The sequence below is a fragment of the Pyrus communis genome, chromosome 12 (assembly GCF_041283825.1).
Source record: "Pyrus communis isolate YQ-2024b chromosome 12, ASM4128382v1, whole genome shotgun sequence".
Taxonomy (NCBI): Eukaryota; Viridiplantae; Streptophyta; class Magnoliopsida; order Rosales; family Rosaceae; genus Pyrus; species Pyrus communis.
This window is the reverse complement of record NC_142576.1, coordinates 19,208,202-19,230,104: the sequence shown is the minus strand read 5'-3', so window position 1 is coordinate 19,230,104 and position 21,903 is coordinate 19,208,202. Positions and strand designations below refer to the sequence as shown.

General features: G+C 35.9%; 2 protein-coding genes across 7 annotated transcripts; one reads left to right on the top strand and one right to left on the bottom strand.

The window, feature by feature from the left end:
- Positions 1 to 5,504: 5,504 nt before the first annotated feature.
- LOC137744016 (villin-3) lies at positions 5,505 to 17,903 on the top strand. 3 transcript variants are annotated; one of them, XM_068483873.2, is made up of 24 exons: positions 5,505 to 5,993; positions 8,466 to 8,605; positions 8,970 to 9,069; positions 9,541 to 9,609; positions 9,707 to 9,943; positions 10,081 to 10,258; positions 10,453 to 10,585; positions 10,893 to 11,052; positions 11,141 to 11,291; positions 11,377 to 11,477; positions 11,589 to 11,747; positions 12,597 to 12,665; positions 12,738 to 12,806; positions 12,912 to 13,049; positions 13,650 to 13,778; positions 14,141 to 14,288; positions 14,390 to 14,400; positions 14,498 to 14,638; positions 14,709 to 14,834; positions 15,663 to 15,725; positions 16,015 to 16,116; positions 16,705 to 16,972; positions 17,103 to 17,299; positions 17,381 to 17,903. In XM_068483873.2, exons 2-24 carry the CDS (start codon positions 8,550 to 8,552, stop codon positions 17,492 to 17,494), a joined length of 2,919 nt encoding a protein of 972 aa, XP_068339974.2. In that variant the 5' UTR covers positions 5,505 to 5,993; positions 8,466 to 8,549; the 3' UTR covers positions 17,495 to 17,903. The 3 variants fall into 3 exon arrangements, with proteins under 3 accessions (XP_068339974.2, XP_068339976.2, XP_068339975.2); XM_068483875.2 differs by having other exon boundaries at positions 5,559 to 8,006; XM_068483874.2 differs by lacking the exon at positions 5,505 to 5,993 and adding an exon at positions 6,036 to 6,057.
- Positions 17,904 to 17,930: 27 nt separating this feature from the next.
- LOC137744018 (uncharacterized) lies at positions 17,931 to 20,459 on the bottom strand. 4 transcript variants are annotated; one of them, XM_088681204.1, is made up of 2 exons: positions 20,332 to 20,459; positions 17,931 to 19,124 (listed from the first exon to the last, which is right to left on the bottom strand). In XM_088681204.1, exon 2 carries the CDS (start codon positions 19,082 to 19,084, stop codon positions 18,107 to 18,109), a length of 978 nt encoding a protein of 325 aa, XP_088537330.1. In that variant the 5' UTR covers positions 19,085 to 19,124; positions 20,332 to 20,459; the 3' UTR covers positions 17,931 to 18,106. The 4 variants fall into 4 exon arrangements, with proteins under 4 accessions (XP_088537330.1, XP_068339977.2, XP_088537329.1 ...); XM_068483876.2 differs by having other exon boundaries at positions 17,931 to 19,134; positions 20,332 to 20,448; XM_088681203.1 differs by having other exon boundaries at positions 17,931 to 19,153; positions 20,332 to 20,414.
- Positions 20,460 to 21,903: the final 1,444 nt, after the last annotated feature.

The window sequence follows — 21,903 nt, the reverse complement described above, 5'->3', positions numbered from 1 at the left end:
CACACATGAAAGAAGTCACCATTCATTACGAGAAGACTTCTAAGATTCAATTGATTGTTCAAAATGCTAACAAAAGAAATATTTGAAGAAACATTATCCAAAGTAATAGAAAATAACTTCTTCTCAATCCCCCACTCAGTCACCAATGCATTAATTTTCTCAGATAATACAATACCAATATGCGGAGGAGGCACGTGACAAAAACTTATAATTCTTTTATGCAATTTTCAATCTTTGTCTACAAAGTGAGCAGTAAGAGCAAGATACCCATTAGTGCATTGCGAGGTCCAATAGTCTGATGTCAAACAAATTCTACCTTCAACTGAGCCTAACAAGTTATGAAGCCTTTGTTTTTCATTTTTGAACATCCTCAACACACGTGCTTTAATTGTATTTCTACACGATAACTTAATATTATGAGATATATATATATATATATGAGAAATTAGGTTCACATCCTTCCTTTTGCTACTCCTTTGATTAAAACCTTATTCATTTTCATTTTTTGATCAAGGTCCTTGATATTAATAGCATTATTAATTATTTCAACAATTAAATATTTTTTATTTCAAAATATATTCATTTAATGCTAAAAATGTTACAATTAGTATATTTATATTTATGGTTAAAATTTTTATCATATATTTTTAGTTTTAGTTTGTACCCAATTTTAATTTGCAACCTTGTTTTAATTTGTACCAATTTTCTTTTCAGTTTTAATTTGTACCCATATATTAATTTCTTTTTGAAGTTTTATTTGTATTTGTACCCATATTTTTTTTATTTATTTGTACCCATTTTGCAAAATGTACCATGCTAATTATATTTACCATTCATGTATTTTTTTTTCAAAATTTTAATCTTAAAATGTACTCATTCTTAAATATACCAATTTGTTATATGTAAAATGTACCCTTATATATATATATATAATCTATTCAATTTTTTTAATCCATTTTTAAACTTATATGGGTACATTCTTTTTTCTTTGATTTGAAAATATATCCATGTTAAGTTTAATCGAAGAAATTTACTAATTTTATTAAGCCTAATATCTTTTTTTTATTCTTTATTTTTTTTTTTTTGTGATTTTGAAGAATGTACCCATGTTTTGATACAATAATTTTGTTATTAATTTTGATGAATGTACCAATGTTTATATATATAGACACACACACACACACAATAGTATATTTATATTTTAATATTTTTAATCCCATAAATTATGTTTTTTATTTAAAATCTCATTAATATAAACAACTATAAATTTCAATTTTTAATTTAAAAAATATAGTAACGTACATATAAATAAATTATCACATTAATTTCAGGGACTTGGATCAAAAATTGAACATCAACAAGGTTTCAATCAAAGAATATTCATAGTTAGGGATCGCATCCAAAGTCTCTCATATATATATATATATATATATATATATATATGTAAACAAAGCCCTAATACCCCCATATTCAGAAAAACTAAAAGGAAGATTATGCTTGATGATGACCTCTACCAATAAGCCATGGAATACCACATGATCAAAGTTATGGGAACAAAATTCAGACACTAACAATAATCCATCTGTCGGTCCAGGGGATGTTATCAAATGTCTATTCATATTACTTGTCCCATGATGACTATCATCTATTACTAATTTCTTACAATCTTTACATTGAGCACGACTTTTACCATCTTCAAAAATAGTAGTCAATTTGTTGAAAGTTTTCTAAACAGGAGACCTGAGTGTTCGCTTACCAAATTTGATCACTCTAGCCTTTTTCTTTGCTAGACTTATATTTGTATCGTCTATATTTTCACTTCCATGATCAGGTTGTATTCCTATTGTAACTTCCACTAACCCTTCATCATTAAGGTTCATAAAATCTTGATCTACAACATCCATTGCTTCAAGAAAGAAAAAAAAAACTGTAAAATCTTGCTCATACCAATTTCATACCATATCCATTTCAAATTCACATATCCATATCGATTCAAATTCACATACATATTTCAATTTCAATTTTGCATATCCAATTCAATTTCACCTATCTATATCCATTTCAAATTCATATATCCACAAATCACAATCCAATTCAAATTTACTTTCAAATTCACAATCCAATTAAAAATACCTTGCACTTGCAGGTTCCAGCCTTGCTTATTTGCTTTGCTTGTTCCACATCTCCAAATCTGGAAAACAAATATAGACCCCACTTATTAACTTCAAGTAAATAGACCCCAAATGAAACATAGATACAAATGAACTCGCAACGTTCACAATAAAAAATAAAAAATAAAAAAAGGACCTGCCTGCTAATTGCCAATACTTGGGACAAATAATTAAGACATTGCATCTACTATAGCAAAACAAAAATAGGTGGGGCGTCACTACTCTATCGTTGCCTACCTCACAGGCTAACTGAATTCTAACCTCCCCAGTCCCCTGATAACATATCCTCAATATATATATATATATATATATATATATATATATATATATATATATATATATATATATGACATTAAGTAATGAATCTCACCTTACGGCTTATAATACAACTAAATGGCATGACATAATAAAGTTAATTTACATAACTACATCTATACTTTCAAATTCCAATACTTGATTCTATTTATGCCTCGTCCTTTTGTGATTTTCAAGCTTGCAAAGCCAACGCGAAGCACGCTTGCTCAATCATTGGGTTTTTTGAATGTTTGCAAACATGCCCCAACCCAAAAACTCCAAAATCTCCAAAATCAAAAAACCCAAGAAACCCTAAACCCAGAGAATCCCTAGCCATTAGTTTTAATTTTAACGTAAACCCTAAATCACTAGTTTTTGAAAAAAAAACACAGAATACCCAAAAATACAAAATTCATACCTTTAGCGTGTGCTTGCCTGTGTGTGGTTTTCTTGTGGTTGCCGGAGTCGAGTTGAAGGAAGTGAATGGAGGAGGATGTGAGAGAGATGTGGATTAAGGAGACAGCGCGGGAGTAAGTCTGGACTGGAGAGATCAGAGTGAATAAGAAAGAAGAGAAGGATAACGTCCAACCTAATCCACAATGGATAGCTGAGATTAAATCTTAGCCGATCGAATGGTCACCAATTTTTTAAATTAAATTTAATATATATATATATAATTATTATAGTTTTTAGGGTTATAAAATTGTTAAATTAATATATATATATATATATATATAATTATAGTATTTTTTAGGGTTATAAAATTAATATTTTGCTTATCATGTATCGTGTTATCCATGTGTATACTCGAACCAACCCGTTATCTTAACATGTGCTTATTGAGTTACCCGATAATGAATCGGGGGGTTATCGGGTTGTATCAGGAATTGTCAGGCATAGGCTTGCAAGTTTAGTAGTTTTCGAAAGACTTGACATGCAATTAATGTGTGTATATGAGGATCTTGATACGAAAAATCTACGTGAAAGTTTCCTAATGGGCTTACATTCATTGGTCAAATAGTTCTAAACCAAGGAACCCCTCTCTATTCGATTGAGGCATTCGCTACATATTGAAGCAATTTAGATGGATGTTATATAATTGTCTAAGCAAGTATTTGACTAGTCAGGACCCTTGCATGTCCATTAAGAAGTTTAGTTCTGGATTCATGATTGTTGTAGTCTATGTCGATGACAAAAATCTCATTGGGACTCCTGAGGAGCTTAAGAAATTATAGCATACCTCAAATTGGAATTTGAGATGAAGGATCTTGGGAAAATTTGATATTGGCTTGGTCTTGAGATCAAACCTTGTTCTGACGATATTCTGGTATACCAATAAAAAATCGTACATCTATTTCGTTGTGAATCTTTTAGCAAGATACAAACATGCGCCTATACACAAACACTGAAATGTGTTACGGACATTATATGTTACTTAAAGGTAAAATGGATTTGGGCTTGTTTTATCCCTATTCATCTTCATGCGTGGCCATCGCCCCTCTCGGTCCTTAAGTTGATCCTTGCCTTTTTTGTTATGCTAATACTGGGTACTTACCCGACTTGCATTGAACATGATCCCAAATGAGTTATGTCTTTACCGTTGGTGGACCGCAATATCTTAGAGGTCTACAAAGCAAACCCTAGTTGCTATGGGTTCAAACCATGTTAAGATGCTCATTCTTTATGAGGTTGCTCATAAGTGTACGTGGTTGAGAGCCGTTGTCGAGCATATTTGAAGCACACATGAATTGTCGTCTATCATTGACGTACCAACAATGATCTTTGAAGATAATTCTGCATGTATAAACCAGATTCGAAAAGGATACATTAAAGGAGATCATACCAAGCACATTGCGTCGTAGTTCTTCTTCTCTCTTCAACATCAAAAGCATCAGAATATTGAAATCACCGAATTCATTCCCAAAATAACCTCAGTGATCTCTTCACCAAGTTATTGTCGAAGTATACTTTTTTGTAGCTTATTCGAGGAATTAGAATGCCTAAATTGTTTGATTTACACTACTTGTAGTATAGTTAAAGAGTTTTATCGATCTGAGAGGGAGTATCTAATAGATACCAAGTTAACCTTAATGTACTATGTTTCGTTTAGTTCATGAATTTTGCTAACCTAGCAAGGTTTTGACGAGGCACCTATTTTAGGTTGGTCATACCTTGATGTGAACATTAATTGCTGCTTGATTAAACATCGACTTTGCATTTCTCACCTTTCCTCCGAGACTTTGAGTTATGTCTTGCATTTGGTTTTACCATTGTCAGATTTTTGTGAGCTTATGTTTCCTTGTATGAAACCTTAATTTAGATTTGCATGTGTAACTACCTATGCCGTTTGAAGACTCCAAAAAATGATTGGTGAAGACTTGATGTGGCTAATTCTTAAGTTTTTTACACTCAAGGGGGAGTGTTGTAATTAATATTGTTTAGGAATGTGATTGTGTAAATCTAAAAATATATTCTAATAAGATATAGGAGATTTATTTCCTTTATGACTTGAATCACTTGTGAGGCAAGTATAGCCCCCTAGTTAGTATAACTAAAGGAATAAGGCCTCAAAGAAGCGTGTGCAATTCACAACAATTGAGCTCTCTATTCTCTCTCTTATTGCCCGCCCCTAGCTTTACTCTCTGAATTTTCCTTCAACAATATATATATATATTTGGGATTTTATTTTTCCCTGCATTTTGCTTTGGTACAAAGAAATCGGTTTATATATATATTTGGGATTTTATTTTTCCCTGCATTTTGCTTTGGTACAAAGAAATCAGTAAAAACCATAGAATTTTCCGTTCAACATGTAAAAAAGTAGACAAAATTTCTACGTAGAAAAGGAAAGGTTGGGAAAAAGGTGTAATGCTATAAATCCAAGGCAAAAAGAATAAAAAAAAAAAAGATTAAAATATTATAATAAAAAAATAAAATAAAATAAAATAAGAAAGAGAAAAAATAAGTCCAAATTGGAAAGTAAGCCAAATAATCAGAAATTCGAAATAAGCAAAGAGGATAGCCAACATGGCCGGTGCCACCGTCACCGGATCTTTGCCTTAATTAACGACCTGCCTGTCAAAACCATAAACTCTCTCTCTCTCTCTCTCTACTTTCTCTCTCTAACCTCTCTATCATTCCGCTTCCGTTTTGCGTCGTTTCATTTCTGTTGCTCTCTTCTTCCTCCTCTCACCATTTCATCACCAAAATTCATATATATTTCCATTAACTCTCTCTCTCTCTCTCTCTCTCTCTCTCTGTGAAACTCTGCTTTCTCTCTTTTTCTCTCTCTATCTATCTGAAATTACAAATCTCAAAGGCTTCACGAAAAAGTTAGAGAGAGAAGCGCACACCCGCAGCAATAATTCACTTTTCTTTCCAACTATCTTCTTCTTTCTCTCTTTATTGCCAGCTCTTGCAGCTCGTCCCTCCCATAACCCTTTTTCCCATCTCTCTCTCTCTGTCTGTATTATCTCTCACCCCCACCACCCTCCATCATTACAATTACACACAGAGATCCTATTTCTGGTAAGTCAATTCTCTCTCTGATCGATCTCATACTCTTTTCAGCTCCATCAATACCCATTTTTCTGTATGTTATCTCGATCTCTTTGTTTTCAGAGCTATTCCATTTTTGCTCTGATCGTTATTTTGTTTGCAATTCTCGTTTTTAGTTATCTGGGTTTTTATGGGTTTGTATCAAATTTAATAGGCTCTGGTTGTTTTTAGTTTTGTTTGTGTTTTTGGATAAAGTTGAATACTTGATCTGATGGGGTATGTTGGTTTTGCCTCCTTATTGCTTGGTAGTTGTTTGATCTTCTATGCTTGTTGATATTGTTTGATCTGACCTTTTCTTTTCATAACCTTATCTTGATTTGAGTTTATCTAAAGCTCGAATCGACTGAGTTGAAATGATTGAGTGAGTGATTGAACAGATGACTAGAAGATCTTAATATTATCTGGGTTCTGTTATGAATGCCTTTTGATGAAATATTATCTGGGTTCTTTCATTTGGTAAAACCGTTGCGTGTCCGTGCGCGTGTGTGCGAGTCCACTCTAATCTCACTACATTTTGCTGTTGAATAATCAGGCATGTTCCCGGTAAGTCTTATAACTTTGGATTTGATAGTAATCAAGTATCCAAGTCCTATTGCCTTTTCTGTGGTCATGTTGATCACAAGTCATATTTCAGTTCTTGGGTAGTTTTTCACTTGTTTGAATACTGGAAGGGACGTTTAAATTTGCCAAGATATTCTCAGTTTGCTTCTTTTCAGTTGGATTCAGGAATGTTATGGTCCAGAGGAAAGCTGTGCTGGAGGATTATTCGCATTAAGTGGGTTCAGTAATTAATTGCAGTGTTTGAGTCTGCAGTCCTACACACCTAACAGATGTTTCATGGATGGATTCTATACAGCCTGTTTGGAAGTATCAAATATTTGTTACTGAAGTAAAAAATAAGATGAGTTGGATGACTGTTCTTGGCTGAGAAGTTACCGATGATGATTCTTCAGCCTTAATGCGTACTTGAAGCCAGTGGTTTAAATAGCTTGTGATCCAAGTTGAATGGACAGTAGTAAAGATATAAAATTTAATATTACCCAATATATAATATATGTGAACATAAAGTTATATTAGACCAATAGGATCAGCTTTGAGGCCAAACTTGTTTTCCAGAAATTTTTTGCCATAAGTATATTCTTATGGATTGATCACTCATCTATGATTAAGTTAAGTCACGATGATCTAAGTGTGAACTTCAAGGGAAGGACCGTATATCACCACTAGTTTATATAACTGTACAAAGATAATCTAAGCAACATCTATGTAGAAATTTATAAACTAGTAGTGTCAGGGACTAGTTTTAGGTACAGAAGCGGCTCCACTGTAACACCAGCGAGTAGTATTAAAGATGAAAAATCTTAGGACAGTTTGTTAATTGGCTGAAGTATATTTCCCTTTTGATGCATATTTTCTACTGACATCTGCATGCTCACATGTAAAGAAGGAGAAAAAAGGTGATAAGCTTCTAAAGATGTGGTCTGGGTAGCCAGCAGGGTGGAATTTAGGTCATTGTATCGCTATGAATGGAGGCTTACCTAAAGAAAGCCTACTAGGATGAAGCTTGAAGAGGAGGAACATAAACTGAGAAGAGGTTTTCTAAGTTCTCTGGAACCATATATGGACCAAATTCTAGCTATATGAAAAGCAAGAGGTGGAAGCAATGATGCACTTATGAGAGTTAGATACCTACTAATTTTATCGTGAACTACCTCTGGATGTATCTCAGTCAAGAAATTAGTCCAGGGAAGGGGAGTCCGTGAAAGTAATGTAGTCTGGGAAATGCCTTTTGGAATATCTCACTTGAGAATCAGTCCAGTGAAGAGAGTTTATAAATGTTTTGCCAACATGATTTGTGTTTCCTAGCTGAATATATCAAGTGGGGTAAGTTGAGAATCAGATCCAAGGTTCAATGGCCAACACATAAGCTAGAACCTGACGTAAATGGACTGAGACATACCAACCAAGTTAGACAACTAAAATGTAAATACAGTGCATCAGCGCTTGACCTTCATTCTCATGCATGAGTTAACTTACACATGTTGGTGTTATGTCTTATTTGGCAAGCACTTTTACCTGTTTGATTTGAAGTTCGTTGTATACGAAAATCAATAACCGGTTAGTGTAGCTTTATGGAGATATATAGTGATCCCAGATGTAAGTGCCCACAAGATGTAAGTGCTCACAATTTAAACATCATGAGAAGAGATCTTATTGTAACAACTCATATTGTCGTAGTGCTAAGATTTACTGTAGCATCTCTATTGAATTTCTATGTTGATTATCAACACTGACATTTGTACATAAGAATTGTTGAAGCAGATCTATTACTTTTGACATAAGTTATCTCTATAGTGTTTTTGAAAATGATGTAGTATTCATTTTGGCTTGGTAACAAATCTCCATTTGTTGATTTGTCTTTGTTTTTTATTTTCCTTGCAGTGAAATCTTGTGGAATTTATAGAGACGCAGGATTCAAAGTAATTCTGCCTTACTGAAAGAAGCATTCTTAAGGGATTTCAGGCAATGTCTAGCTCTACAAAAGCTTTGGATCCGGCTTTTCAGGGAGCAGGTCAAAGATTGTATCCTTTTACCAGAGATGGTGACTCAATAAAAATGGAGTCTGCAAAATATTACTTTTAAAAACTATAACAAAGGACAGGAACAATCTTACTATCTTGCATCCACTGAAATAAAAAAATAAAAAAAATGAAGTAAAAGCGACTTAAAACAAAATTACGGCCCAGGATAGTTGGAATAGAGGCTAGGGTTCATGTGGCCGAACCTAAAGAGTTGAGTGAAGGTTTTGTTGTTATAGACAAAAATGTAAATTAGGTTATACTTTGTGTCAATTTTGGGAATATACAAGTCTTTCTGGTTATCTTTTAAATATGTTAATCATGTTGTGTTTCCACATTTGAGGTCGTGAAGCTTAACATGTTATAGAGGGACTGAAATTTGGCGAATTGAGGACTTCCAACCAGTTCCTTTGCCAAAATCTGAACATGGAAAATTCTATATGGGGGATTCTTATATTGTCTTGCAGGTTTGTCTATTTATTTACTCTCTTTTTTTCTTTTCGAAGCCTTTACTATTTATGCTTTTTTCCTCACAAGATTGCTTAAAAAAAAACGAAATTTGTCAGTAATTTTCTTCCAAGAAATGCAAAAGTTCAATTTTTCTTTTTTGGGTGATCCTTAAGTTGATGTCATTCTTCTTGAATAACTTTTTGATGTTCTCCCTCTATCAGCTGTTACGTTCGGGTTTAAAAGGTTTAATAAAAAAATGGTGGAGGTTTGCACTGATTAATAAATTTAGCACTCAAAATGGTGCACACTATTACCATGGCTCTCTATCAAATCTTTTTTTATGCCTTTCCCTTTCTTTGCATGTTCCACCTTAAGAAAGGGGAAGTCAGGGATTCTGTTGGACATATCATACTTTGGAATAAAAAGGCTTACCTTCAAGGAGGCTTTTTTCTTTCATATAACTCATGCACTTCTCTGACTGTTTGTAGACAACACAAAACAAAGGGGGCGCTTATCTCTATGACATACACTTCTGGATTGGGAAAGATACAAGTCAGGTGTGTATGTTCAAAGTTTGAACTTGCCTTGAATTTCCTCTGATGTTATATGTAGAAGTAAGAGAAAAATGGTTTATGTAGTGACTTTTTATTGTAGGATGAAGCTGGGACAGCAGCTATTAAGACTGTTGAGCTAGATGCAGTTCTTGGAGGACGTGCAGTGCAACATCGTGAAATTCAAGGCCATGAATCTGACAAATTTTTGTCATACTTCAAACCTTGTATTATACCATTGGAGGGGGGTGTTGCTTCTGGATTTAAAAAGGTTGAGGAAGATGAATTTGAAACTCGGTTGTATATCTGCAAAGGAAAACGAGTTGTCAGAATGAAGCAGGTATCCTGTTCTTCTGACGCGAGGGTTTAGAGTTTTTCTTTTTCTTTTGGTCTGGAGAGTTAGAGTTCAATTAAGTTTCCTAAATGTGATTCTGATAGAGTTTAAAGGGAATTGCACCCTGTATTCTGATTTTGTAGGTTCCTTTTGCGCGTTCCTCTCTGAATCACGATGATGTGTTCATCCTGGACACTGAAAACAAGATCTTTCAGTTCAACGGAGCAAATTCTAATATCCAGGAGAGGGCGAAGGCTTTGGAAGTAATCCAGTTTTTGAAGGAAAAGTATCATCATGGAACCTGTGATGTTGCAATAGTTGGTAAGTGCATATACGGTGTGACAATGTATATTATATGCAAGCCCACCGAACTTTTATCATGTTTCCATTTTCTCTGGTACTCAAAATACCCGCATTATCCAACCAGAATTGTTACCTTACATGTTTGCTATCTGTGTTGTCCATTCTTGCTCATTACTTATTTCATTTGTCAAAAATGGTGTGCATTATGGCAGATGATGGGAAGCTAGATACAGAGTCCGATTCTGGTGAGTTTTGGGTCCTAATGGGTGGATTTGCTCCAATTGGAAAGAAGGTAATCACTGAAGATGATGTGGTTCCAGAAGCTACTCCTGCTATACTGTACAGGTATTCTCATATTCTGTTATTGTCTTTGTCTAAAACTCTTGATTTTTAGTAAATAGTGAACTCTCTCTCTCTCTCTCTCTCTCTCTCTCTCTCTCTTGCTCCCTCCCTCCACACACACACACACGTATGGTCGTATGCTTTTCATGTGTGTGCATCTGCATGTATTAGGTGGCCTAGTAAGCACATGCTCCAGACACTTGATTCTGTGTCAGTGTCTGTCTGTGTGCTGGAAACAAAATATCTACTTATTGTTAATCTCTGGTATAATCCTCATAAGGTTCTAACTTAAACTTACTGGTTTTTGAAGCATAACCGAGGGTGAAGTGAAGACTGTAGAAGGTGAACTATCCAAATCCTTGCTTGAAAACAACAAATGCTACTTACTGGACTGCGGTTCAGAGGTGTTTGTTTGGGTTGGCCGGGTGACACAAGTGGAGGACAGAAAATCTGCTAGCCAAGCAGCTGAGGTAGTGACCTGCACTTTTTTATCCATGCTGGCAAGCAGATAGATTTATGAGTGACTTACATAAATGTAACTCTGAATTTTGTCACCAGGAGTTTCTTGCTACTCAGAATAGACCAAAGTCAACACGAATAACCCGGGTTATTCAAGGTTATGAAACACATTCATTCAAGTCCAACTTCGATTCTTGGCCTTCAGGATCAGCAACTTCTGGAACTGAGGAGGGAAGAGGAAAAGTAGCAGGTAATTATCAACTCCTGAGTTGTAAAGTGTACTGTAATACTTTCTGCTTGGCTTTATCTAATATTGTATCTTCACGGTCTGCTAGCTTTGCTGAAGCAACAAGGTGTTGGTTTAAAGGGTGTTGCAAAAGGTGCTCCCGTAAATGAGGAGGTCCCACCTTTGCTAGAAGGAGGTGGAAAGATGGAGGTCTAGTTGATAATGATATATGTTAATCATGCTTCTAGTAATGACTTAATTAATTAGGCTTCCTTGTTGATATCTTTTGGAATATTGGGTATTCTGTTTTCTTTTTTTCAGGTATGGTGTATCAATGGTGGTGCCAAGACTCCTTTACCTAAGGAGGATATTGGTAAATTTTACAGTGGAGATTGCTATATCATTCTCTATACTTACCACTCTGGTGATAGAAAAGAAGATTACTTTTTGTGCTGTTGGTTTGGAAAGGATAGTATTGAGGTAATTCACTTTGTTCCGGGTTAGGATTCAAATAATTGAAAGAATCACTTTACTTTCTGTCAGAATTCTTGTATATAAACTATAAAGAAAGGGACCTGCACTTCAACCTCTTACTTACATACATTGTGCTTTTAATTGGGGTTGGGGGTGGGTGAGGGTTGTGGAAAAAAATGTTGTGTCTTTGATGTCTTTCGGTGTTTTGGTTAGAGTTGAATGTCATTTCTTGAAGATAGGAGGAACGCTTGATTTTGTTGTGGAGAGGGTGCGGTTTTTGGCTTCTTTGTGGGCTCCAATAGCTGCAGAATCTGGAGATATTCCTTTCTTTGAGCTATAGTTGGATACTTGGATGATTATTGTACTGGTTAAGTTTGCTTTGACCTGAAGTAGGAACAATAGGTTGGTAGTATCGGACATTTTGGTGGTTATTCCTGGTCTTCTTGTTTCAGTGTACTTCATGTCCACTTCTTGATTTTTTGAGTAAATAAATAAAAAAACGAAGTTTCATTCACATAGGAAAGAGACAGCTTATTGTCTAAGCGTGGTTTGCATTATCTGGAAGGGTTTTCGGTGCACTAAACATGTTGTTTGGTCTGGGTCTTTGTTTGTTCTCCTCTTTGTTCAAGCTATTATTAAACCTAGTGATTGACTAACATAGGATATCAGAAGAAAGAGTCATGTTCTTATCTTCATTCTAATGATTTTTCATTTATTTTTTTACCTTTTTGGTGATAGCTTGTCTAATATTTCGTGAAAGCATCCTTCTACATTTTGTTTCTGCACCATATTAGAAAACCTTGTTGCAATTGTAAGAGGACTGCTAAAGAATTTCCATTATATAACCCATTTTAGGAGGACCAGAAAACTGCTTCTCATTTGGCCAGCACAATGTCCAACTCGCTGAAGGGAAGACCAGTGCAGGTATCATATTATCTTTAGTCAATGTTGGAGAATGTGTCTTACGGACCTATATATAATAGGGGCCTTTTGCAGGGTCACATATTTCAAGGTAAAGAGCCACCACAGTTAGTAGCACTTTTTCAGCCTATGGTGGTCCTGAAGGTATTGTTCAGTTTGGTGACTTTAGTCTGGTGCAAAGACCTCTCCATATTAGTTTCATTTGAGGGTTTATTGTTATCATTTTAATTTGATTGATTTCCTCTTCAGGGTGGCTTGAGCTCTGGTTATAAGAAATCGGTTGAGGAGAAAGGTCTGACGGATGAAACTTATACCACAGATTGTGTGGCACTCTTTCGGTTATCTGGAACTTATGTTCATAACAGTAAAGCAGTGCAAGTTGATGCGGTAGGAGCCAATTCATATGTTGTAATCACGTATCCTACATGACAATATATGCTCACGTATTTTGGGAGACTGACCTTAGAAAGCGATAAGCACTCCGTCTCCGATATTACTTATAGCTAATTCCTTGCTGGATGGGTACGATGACCATGGAGGACCCAATGCCAAAAAATGTAGTGAATCCCAGACGTCGTACATAGTAAAACTTTAAAAGTCAGAAAAACAGAAAAGGAATCAAAGATTACCCCTGAATTCCTCGTATTGGAGACTTATCTGTTCCCTAGTAGTATGCATCTTTAAGATTACCACTGAATGCTTTTCACACCGGATTTTTTAGCATGCTGTAGTTGGCCGGTATAGAGAATAATGTGGTATATGAAATGTTGGATGTGATTTATTGAGGGGAAGATGAAATAGAGTTATCTGTGTTTTCTTCATATATGTAGTAGGAAGATTCAAATAGAATTGCATACTTTCGAGAGAATGTTTTCTATGCTATGTTTAGATGTTAGACTTCTTGTTCACTGCTGGACATAATCTTTGTACTCTTTGGGCTTTTTAAATAGTCTTTTCTTTTATATTAAAACAGATTTCTTTGTTTAGGTGGCAACATCATTGAACTCTACCGAGTGTTTCATTCTGCAATCTGGGTCCTCGATGTTTGCCTGGAATGGAAATCAATGCACCGTTGAACAGCAACAGTTAGCAGCAAAACTTGCAGAATTTTTGAAGGTATACTCGTATTGAAGATTTCTATTCTCTCTGCCCTCTTACGTAACTTATTTGCCTTCAAACTTATCATAGATGCACCATCCAGAAGAGTCAATAAAACCAAGTATGCTTAGTAAATGTATTTCAGTCAGGCTTCAAGTAACAATGGTATACTGGGCTCTGGCATTGTTTCGACTTGATGATAAAAGAATAAGATGATTGTACACGTTAACTTGATTGGGCACGTACAATCGATGGACAGTGTTCAGTATTAGTGCTTAATGTAATTTAATAGTATTTATTATATCTTAGGCTTTCGATTTTCAGTATTGCCACCGATATAATGTTCATCTATTCGAGCCTTATATGCCTTGCTAATACAGCCAGGAGTTACCCTAAAACACGCTAAAGAGGGAACTGAGAGCTCATCCTTCTGGTTTGCTCTAGGAGGGAAACAAAGTTACACCAGCAATAAAGTTTCTCAGGAGATTGTCAGAGATCCCCACCTGTTCTCATTCTCGTTCAACAGAGGTAGAATTTTATGACATGAAATGATGTCTAAGTTGGAAATTTTATTTGTAAAGCTAGTTCCATTCTAACTGTGTCTTTTTTATTGTTCATTGATTCCCCAGGAAAGTTTCAGGTGAGTTATCTGGCCTTTTGAGTGTAATCGGTATTTGCTTCCATTTTTATGTGGGTGCTAGTGCTTCTAATCCCTGTCTTCATTTTTAATTCTGCAGGTGGAGGAAATTTACAACTTCACTCAGGATGATCTGTTGACAGAGGATATCCTTATACTTGACACACATGCCGAAGTGTTTGTTTGGGTTGGTCAATGTGTAGACTCGAAAGAAAAGCAAAATGCTTTTGAAATTGGCAAGGTATACCTTAAAATATTTGCATTTTTGTCATATGTTTCATTTGTTACATTTTTCATTCATATTTGTGCAGAAATACATAGTGCTGGCGGCATCTCTGGAGGGGTTGGCTCCTAATGTACCATTATACAAAGTTACTGAAGGAAATGAACCTCGCTTCTTTACAACATACTTTTCATGGGATCTTTCAAAAGCCACTGTATGTTCTAAAACAACAGACTCTTTCTCTCTCTCTCTCTCTCTCTCTCTCTCTCTCTCTCTTATTTAGATAAATTTTAAGGAATTCGTAGTCAAGCAAGGAATAATCAAAACACATTTAAGTTGAATGCAACAATTTTCTGGAATTTGGAATTTTTGGAGGGGTTTTTACTTTTCTATTTCATCTTTAACCCATTAATTGAAATAACTAGTCTTTTGAACTAGAATGAAATTAAGCGACGATAAATATATGTGCAGAATACTGTAAATGATAATGCTGTGCAAATGGCATAACAAATAGGGAAGTGGCATAACAAATAGGTAAGTGATAAACTGCCTAGGTGGGAAGAGAATTGGTTTAGGGATCATTACGTATAGAATATCATATACCAGTAGGGATTAAATATGCATAGAGGTCTATCTTCTCAAATAAAACAAAAGCCTAGAAGTCTAATTTGGTAATAACATACGAGTCGATCAACAATATTTTTCTGGGTAAATTATTACTGATTGATGATGTGCTTACATTCTCTCCCTCTTCAGTGTAATAACCATGTCAGAGATAATCATCTAAAATATGACTTTGTTTCTGCTACACTTGCTAGTGCATTTAAGATTCCGGACATTTCATTAAATAATTTTAGAGGCAGACCAAAACTTTTGTGATGAAAACATTATTTTGATAGGTAAAGTGTGAAGCTAAGTGGCATGACAGTGTCAAAAAACTTTGTAGATATCAACTGTTTTAATTGAAAGTACTTTATACGGATGCATTACAATATTCGGTTTAATATATATTTTTCTTACAGTATATCTACACTCAATGTAGGTTCAAGGAAACTCATTCCTCAAGAAGGTGTCAATACTCTTTGGAATTGGCCATGCTGTGGAGGTAAGCAATGTATATTATCAAACACGTTGCATCGTAATCTCCTCTTATACATGTGTGCGAAATGCTATATGATACATTCTGTCTAGTATATACAAGGGAACCATGATCATATCATGTCTTAAGATTCTCGTTATAAGTTAGTTACCGGAATAATGTTGTTCTTATAATAGTTCGAAATGATTGAACAACGTTAAGGGTTGAAATCTATCAAATTTTGTAAAAAAATTTAGCATTATCATTTATTATCCTTCTGTAATTCACGGAGAACGGATATCTGTTGCTGGATCAGGACAAGTCCACTGGGAACCAAGGAGGACCAAGGCAAAGAGCTGAAGCCTTAGCTGCTTTATCATCTGCATTCAATCCATCCTCCGGAAAGTCATCCCAAGCGGTAAATAAAATTTTTTGTACCAGCATCGTGTGCTTGTAGTAGATGCTATTGCCGTGTTGTCATGTCTTCACATGCGGTGTGCAGACAAGCAGAACTTTTAATTCATTCCATGAATGAATATTAGGAACCTTCATCCTAGTTAAGTATTTACAGAAAGTTGCATTAGAAAGTGTACATTCCCCATCTCATCCTCCCTTCCCACTCTATGCTCTTTTCATGTTATCATTCTTTTGTGGAATAATCAACTAAGGAAGTGGGTGTGCATACAAACATCCCTTAGGTTTTTCGAATGTTGCATTATGACAAGTTGAACCTGATATTAAGCTGTTACATGGAGCTTTTTTATTCGACCTTTATCCCTCTTTGCTTTAGGATATGCTAGATCTGAGATTAATCTGTAACATGGAGCTTTTTTATTTGATCTTTATCCGTCTTTGACTTAGTGTTGTTTCTTAGCACCTTTTAACCTTTCACTTCTCCTTTTTTTTAATGATCCATGATCAATAATATTTAGTCTGATACATGACGGTGTTGAACGGATTTTTCTGAGGCATTATATTCAATAATTCAACTGCCACGCAATCACAGGGCCAGGATAAGTCCGATGGATCGAGTGAAGGAGGACCAAGGCAAAGAGCAGAAGCTTTAGCTGCTTTATCTTCTGCATTTAATTCATCCCCTGGAAACAAACCTTCTCTTCCCAAGCCGTCTGCATCAGTTCAAGGAACACAAAGAGCTGCAGCAGTTGCTGCACTTTCAAATGTTCTTACAGCTGAAAAGAGTAAGTTAACACCAGATGCTTCTCCTGTGCAAAGTCCTCCTGTGCAAAGCCCTCCCTCAGAAACTAGTGCTTCTGGTAAGAAAGTAGAAATACTTATGATTATCCATTATATGCATGGTTAGCGAACGGATTTGATGTATTTGGGTCCTCAGGATTTGATGCAAAAAGTGAAACTGTATTTATTTATTTATTTTTTTTGAAACAGAGGGTCCTCAGGAACTTCCTGAAGTCAAGGAAACAGGTGAAGCTGCAGCTGCTTTCGAAAGCAGTGAGGATGATTCAAAACAAAAGACACTGCAGGACGAGAGTGAGAGTGAAGGTAGTCGCAGTACATTCAGTTATGACCAACTGAGGGCTAAATCTGACAATCCTGTAACCGGCATTGATTTTAAGAGAAGAGAGGTTGGTCTTGTGTGAATGTTGTCATTTTCATCAATATCTGCTTTGAAATCATAGTGACATATCGTCGGCTTGGTTTTTCAGACCTATCTCTCTGACGAGGAGTTTCAGACTATATTTGGGATGCCGAAAGATGCTTTCTATCAACTGCCAAAGTGGAAGCAAGACATGCAGAAGAGGAAAGCTGATTTATTCTAGAGGCCGAAGTCAATAGAACGAGTGCTTTTACTGTGTTTATTTGCATCCTGACTTGCAATTCATTCATTTTGATCAGTGTTTTTTCTGTGGTGCCTTGTTTTCTGTCGAGCATTTTGCTCTCGATGAACATAGCTCCGTGGTTAGTATCGGTATTGATTGAGATACTGCCTGAAGAGTGATTTTCTTCTCTCCTTTTTTCTCTTTTTCTGAACTGCTGCCGGCTCTTGTAGTTATCACGGATGGTAGTGTTCAAGCTCAGCACGCAGGTCAAATTCTTTTATTTGCTTCCACATGTATTTCAAATTTTTGGATTTTTTCGGTTCAATTTTCGGTTTGTAATATGTAATACATTTGTATTTTGTAATTGTGACCTATGTAAAAGGAATGGGAAATTGTTTGTGGTTTGCAATTTTTGGTTCATCTCTAATGCATCAGATTGTACAAACCGAATAATCCGTTAACCTCGGATTTATTTATCGTATTTACGAAAGTACTACAACTTAAACATTTGCCACACGAAATATGCATATCCAAGCATTATACTGGACCCGAGCTGCTCACAAGCTCCGAACACTCCGAACCATTCCGTTAAAGCGATTAACATTCATATCATCACGGAACAAGCAGTATCTTTCCGATATGCTTGCTACTTTCCATCAGCCGGTGAGCCTCTGCCGCTTCATATAACGGAAAATACTTGTAAACCACCGGTTTCACCTTGCCAGACGCGATTGCAGGCCACACATTGCTCTCCACCTCCCTAACAATCGCTGCTTTGTTTTCCGGACTTCTGTATCTCAAACCTGCTGCTTGGATGGTCAGGCGCTTTGAAAGTACAACACGAAGATCTAGCTCTGTTACAGCACCACCCATGGTCGCGATCACAAAAAGTCTCCCATCAAAGCTTAAACTGTCAAGGTTTCGACGGAAATAGTTTGCCCCAATGATATCCAGGATGACATCCACGCCTTTGCCACCTGTTTCTTCCTTCACCCGCGCAACAAAGTCCTCTGTCTTGTAATTGATACACACATCAGCTCCAAGATCCTTGCAAAAAACCAACTTTTCTTCACTTCCAGCTGTGATAAACACCTTTGCTCCCAGGTATTTAGCTATCTGAATTGCAAACGTACCAATTCCACTTGATCCGCCATGAACCAAAAATGTTTCACCAGCAGATAGCCGGCTCATCATAAAAACAGTTGACCAAACAGTGCACGAAACTTCAGGAAAACTAGCAGCATCCTTCAAAGAAACACCAGGTGGGGCAGGAAGTACTTGTCCAGCTGGAACAGCCACCTTCTCAGCATACCCTCCTCCAGTAAGAAGAGCACACACCTTATCACCGACCTGCCAGCGTGAGACGTGTTTCCCAACAGCCACTACGGTTCCAGAACATTCAAGACCCAGGTAAGGGCTGGAACCCGGGGGTGGTGGGTATAGGCCCTTCCTCTGAAGGATATCAGCTCGGTTCAGCGCTGTGGCCTCAACTTTTATTAGGACCTCATCGTCTTTGAACTCTGGGTCTTCAACTTCTTGTAGTTGGAGGACCTCCGGTCCACCTGGAGCGCTCACCACTATAGCCTTCATCGATGCTGGACTCTCTCCCTACCTTGGACTCGGGCTTCCACTGAAGAGGTCTGACAGAAGGAAGAAAATCTCAAGTGCATAGAAAAGCATTACAGGCTTATTAGATGGAAACGTAAAGTATATAAACGAAAACCATTGCACTCACATTGTCCAGTGTAATTCTATAACTTTGTTGAACAAGAAGACGATCCTATTCCTATCGACTGCAAACAGTCTTCCCAAATTCTTTCCTAATGCATCAAAAACCACCTCACTTCTCAAACTACATTACATGCTAAGAACTGCATGCAAGCTACCCCCTTGACGAAGAATTAGGGCCTGTTTGATAACAATTTTGCTTTTAGAGATAGAGGAAAAATATGTGGAAGAAAGGAGAAATGAAGAAAGGTGAAAGAATAATGGCGGAAGAAATGTGAAAGGAAGGAATGTATACGCAATGACAAGCAAAACGAAAACTAAAAACCGAAAATTGAAAACAAATAAGTTTAGGTTGTTTCACTTTCAAGTTTTTGTTTTTGTATAATCTCTCTCTTCCCCCTCACCACTTCCCATCATCCTTCTCCATTCCTCATTTTTCTCACAAACTTTCCTTCTATCTCTAGCACAAAAAAATAAAAAATAAAAACTAAAAACGAAATAGTTACAAACAGGCCTTAGTTTCTCAATTTCTTGAAATCAAACCTGGGCTCCAACTCCAAGATTGTAAAAAGGTGGTGCTATCCACCCACTTATTTTTACTTTTCACACACCCCTCTCAATTTCCGACTATGGGATCAATGGCCCAAAAATTAACAAGGCTGTGTGGGCGGTAAAAATGGGTGTGTGGATAGCACTACCCATTGTAAACCATATAATATTACAGCTTTATCATCCATGAGAACTGAGAGCCATCGACTCCACATTTTTAGTAATAATTCTATATGCTTCCTCTTAAATTTAAATTTCAGCTGAAACTGCTGAATTCCTAATTTGATAACCAATCCTCTCTATAAATTATTAATTTCGAAAACAAAAAAACTAGGATTAAATTTCACTTACTTTTGCTTGGTCAAAGTTTGAAACTTGAATTAAAATTTAATATAAACCCAATCTCTTATACACACACATACATATTATATGACAGACCCAAAAATAAATAAATAAACCAAATGTGAAATATTGCCACAGTGCCGCGATTATAAACAAGAAATTGGAAATTAGTTTAAAGAAAAATAAAATTGGAAACTGAGATTCTACAGAATAATTACCTTTGGCCCTCTCTGGAAGAAAAACAAAGCTGAAAGAAAAAACTGCCGAACTTTGGAAGGTGAGAGACTGCCACTGCGACTGTGAGAAAAATCAACCGACCGAGGTCACAGAAGAACCCAACAAAATAAGTACGCGGGTGGGCTATTCTTCTGCTAATGGGCTGCTGATGATTCTGAGCAATTCTTTTAGTGGGCCCGATTGGGAAGGTTGGGCAAACAAAAGCCCGGATTTGTTTGAGAGGCTTTTTTGGTGGGAAATTAGGCTTTCGAGTAAGCCCAATATCATTGTGTTGAAGTTGTAGGCCTCTTAGAAGGACTGATGAAGCCCATGTATTCGCACACTAACGGAAAGATTAAAACGTACATTACACACGTTTGCTTACTTTTACTTGTAGTAAAAGTTAATACATCAATTTCAACGAGAAACATGTCACTTAATCCTACAGTCTAATGATATTTTTTTTTAATTGTAAGTGAAAGGTCATAGGTTCGATTCTCGCCAAATGAGAATTTGAACCAAATTATTGCTAGCACACTATAAGGCTAAGCCTACCCCTCCCCTTGGTATAAATAATATCGTTTTTTTCCAAAAAAAAAAAAAAAAAAAAAAAAACCTCAAAACGAAACTTAAAACCAAACAAAAAAAAAAAAAAAAAAACCTAAAACCAAAAAAAGAAAAAAAAAAACCAATCCTAATAGGAAAAGCTTAATAGTACAAACATCAAAGCCGGAGAGGGCTAAGGCCTGCCCTTTTTCACTATTACTTGCTACAGAAAAATTGGACCTGAAAAGCCTTGAGTGAGCTATATTCGTTACGTTTCCAATTCACGTTAGAAATACATCTATAACTGTCATGTTGTTGTCACTTAGTATTACGGTTTATTAGTATTCTTTTCTTCACTTGTAAGTGAGATATTTTAAATTTGATTCTCATCAAAAATGAATTTGAACCACATTATTGCTAACCTATTGTGAGACTAACCCCATCTACAACCTCCTCCTCCTTAATGTAGATTATATTTTTTGTTCAAAAAAAAAAATCAAAAAAATTGCCACGTTGTCTATTTCTTGCACATGGAGCATTTTTACTAGATCTAATTTCATTTACGAAAGTCACTTAATATTACAGTCTGGTAGTATTCCTCTTTGCTTAGAAGTGAGAGGTCTTAGGTTCAAATTTCGTAGATGGCGAATTCGATACCAAGTTAGGCTGCTAATTGTGTAGCTTAGCTGAACTCTCCATTCCTTAGTGTAAAAATATCGATGTACTAAAAAAAAAAAATACTTCATTTACGAATTCGACTATTATGATTTTACGAGAAAAAAAACGTGGCTAAGTTTTGAGAATTTCATAATAAAGGCTCATAAATTCTTGATCACATGTTGACCTCAAAACTGATTCACAATATCTGAATATAACTAACGTCGATTGAATACACTTTTGTAGAGGCACATATCTAACCTGTAATTATTACGTGCCTAAGAGCTTTAGAAACTCGTCATTCCAGAACTTCGAACTTAAAATCTTTTATATACAAATAATACAAAATATTACTAGATCGCAGTACTGAA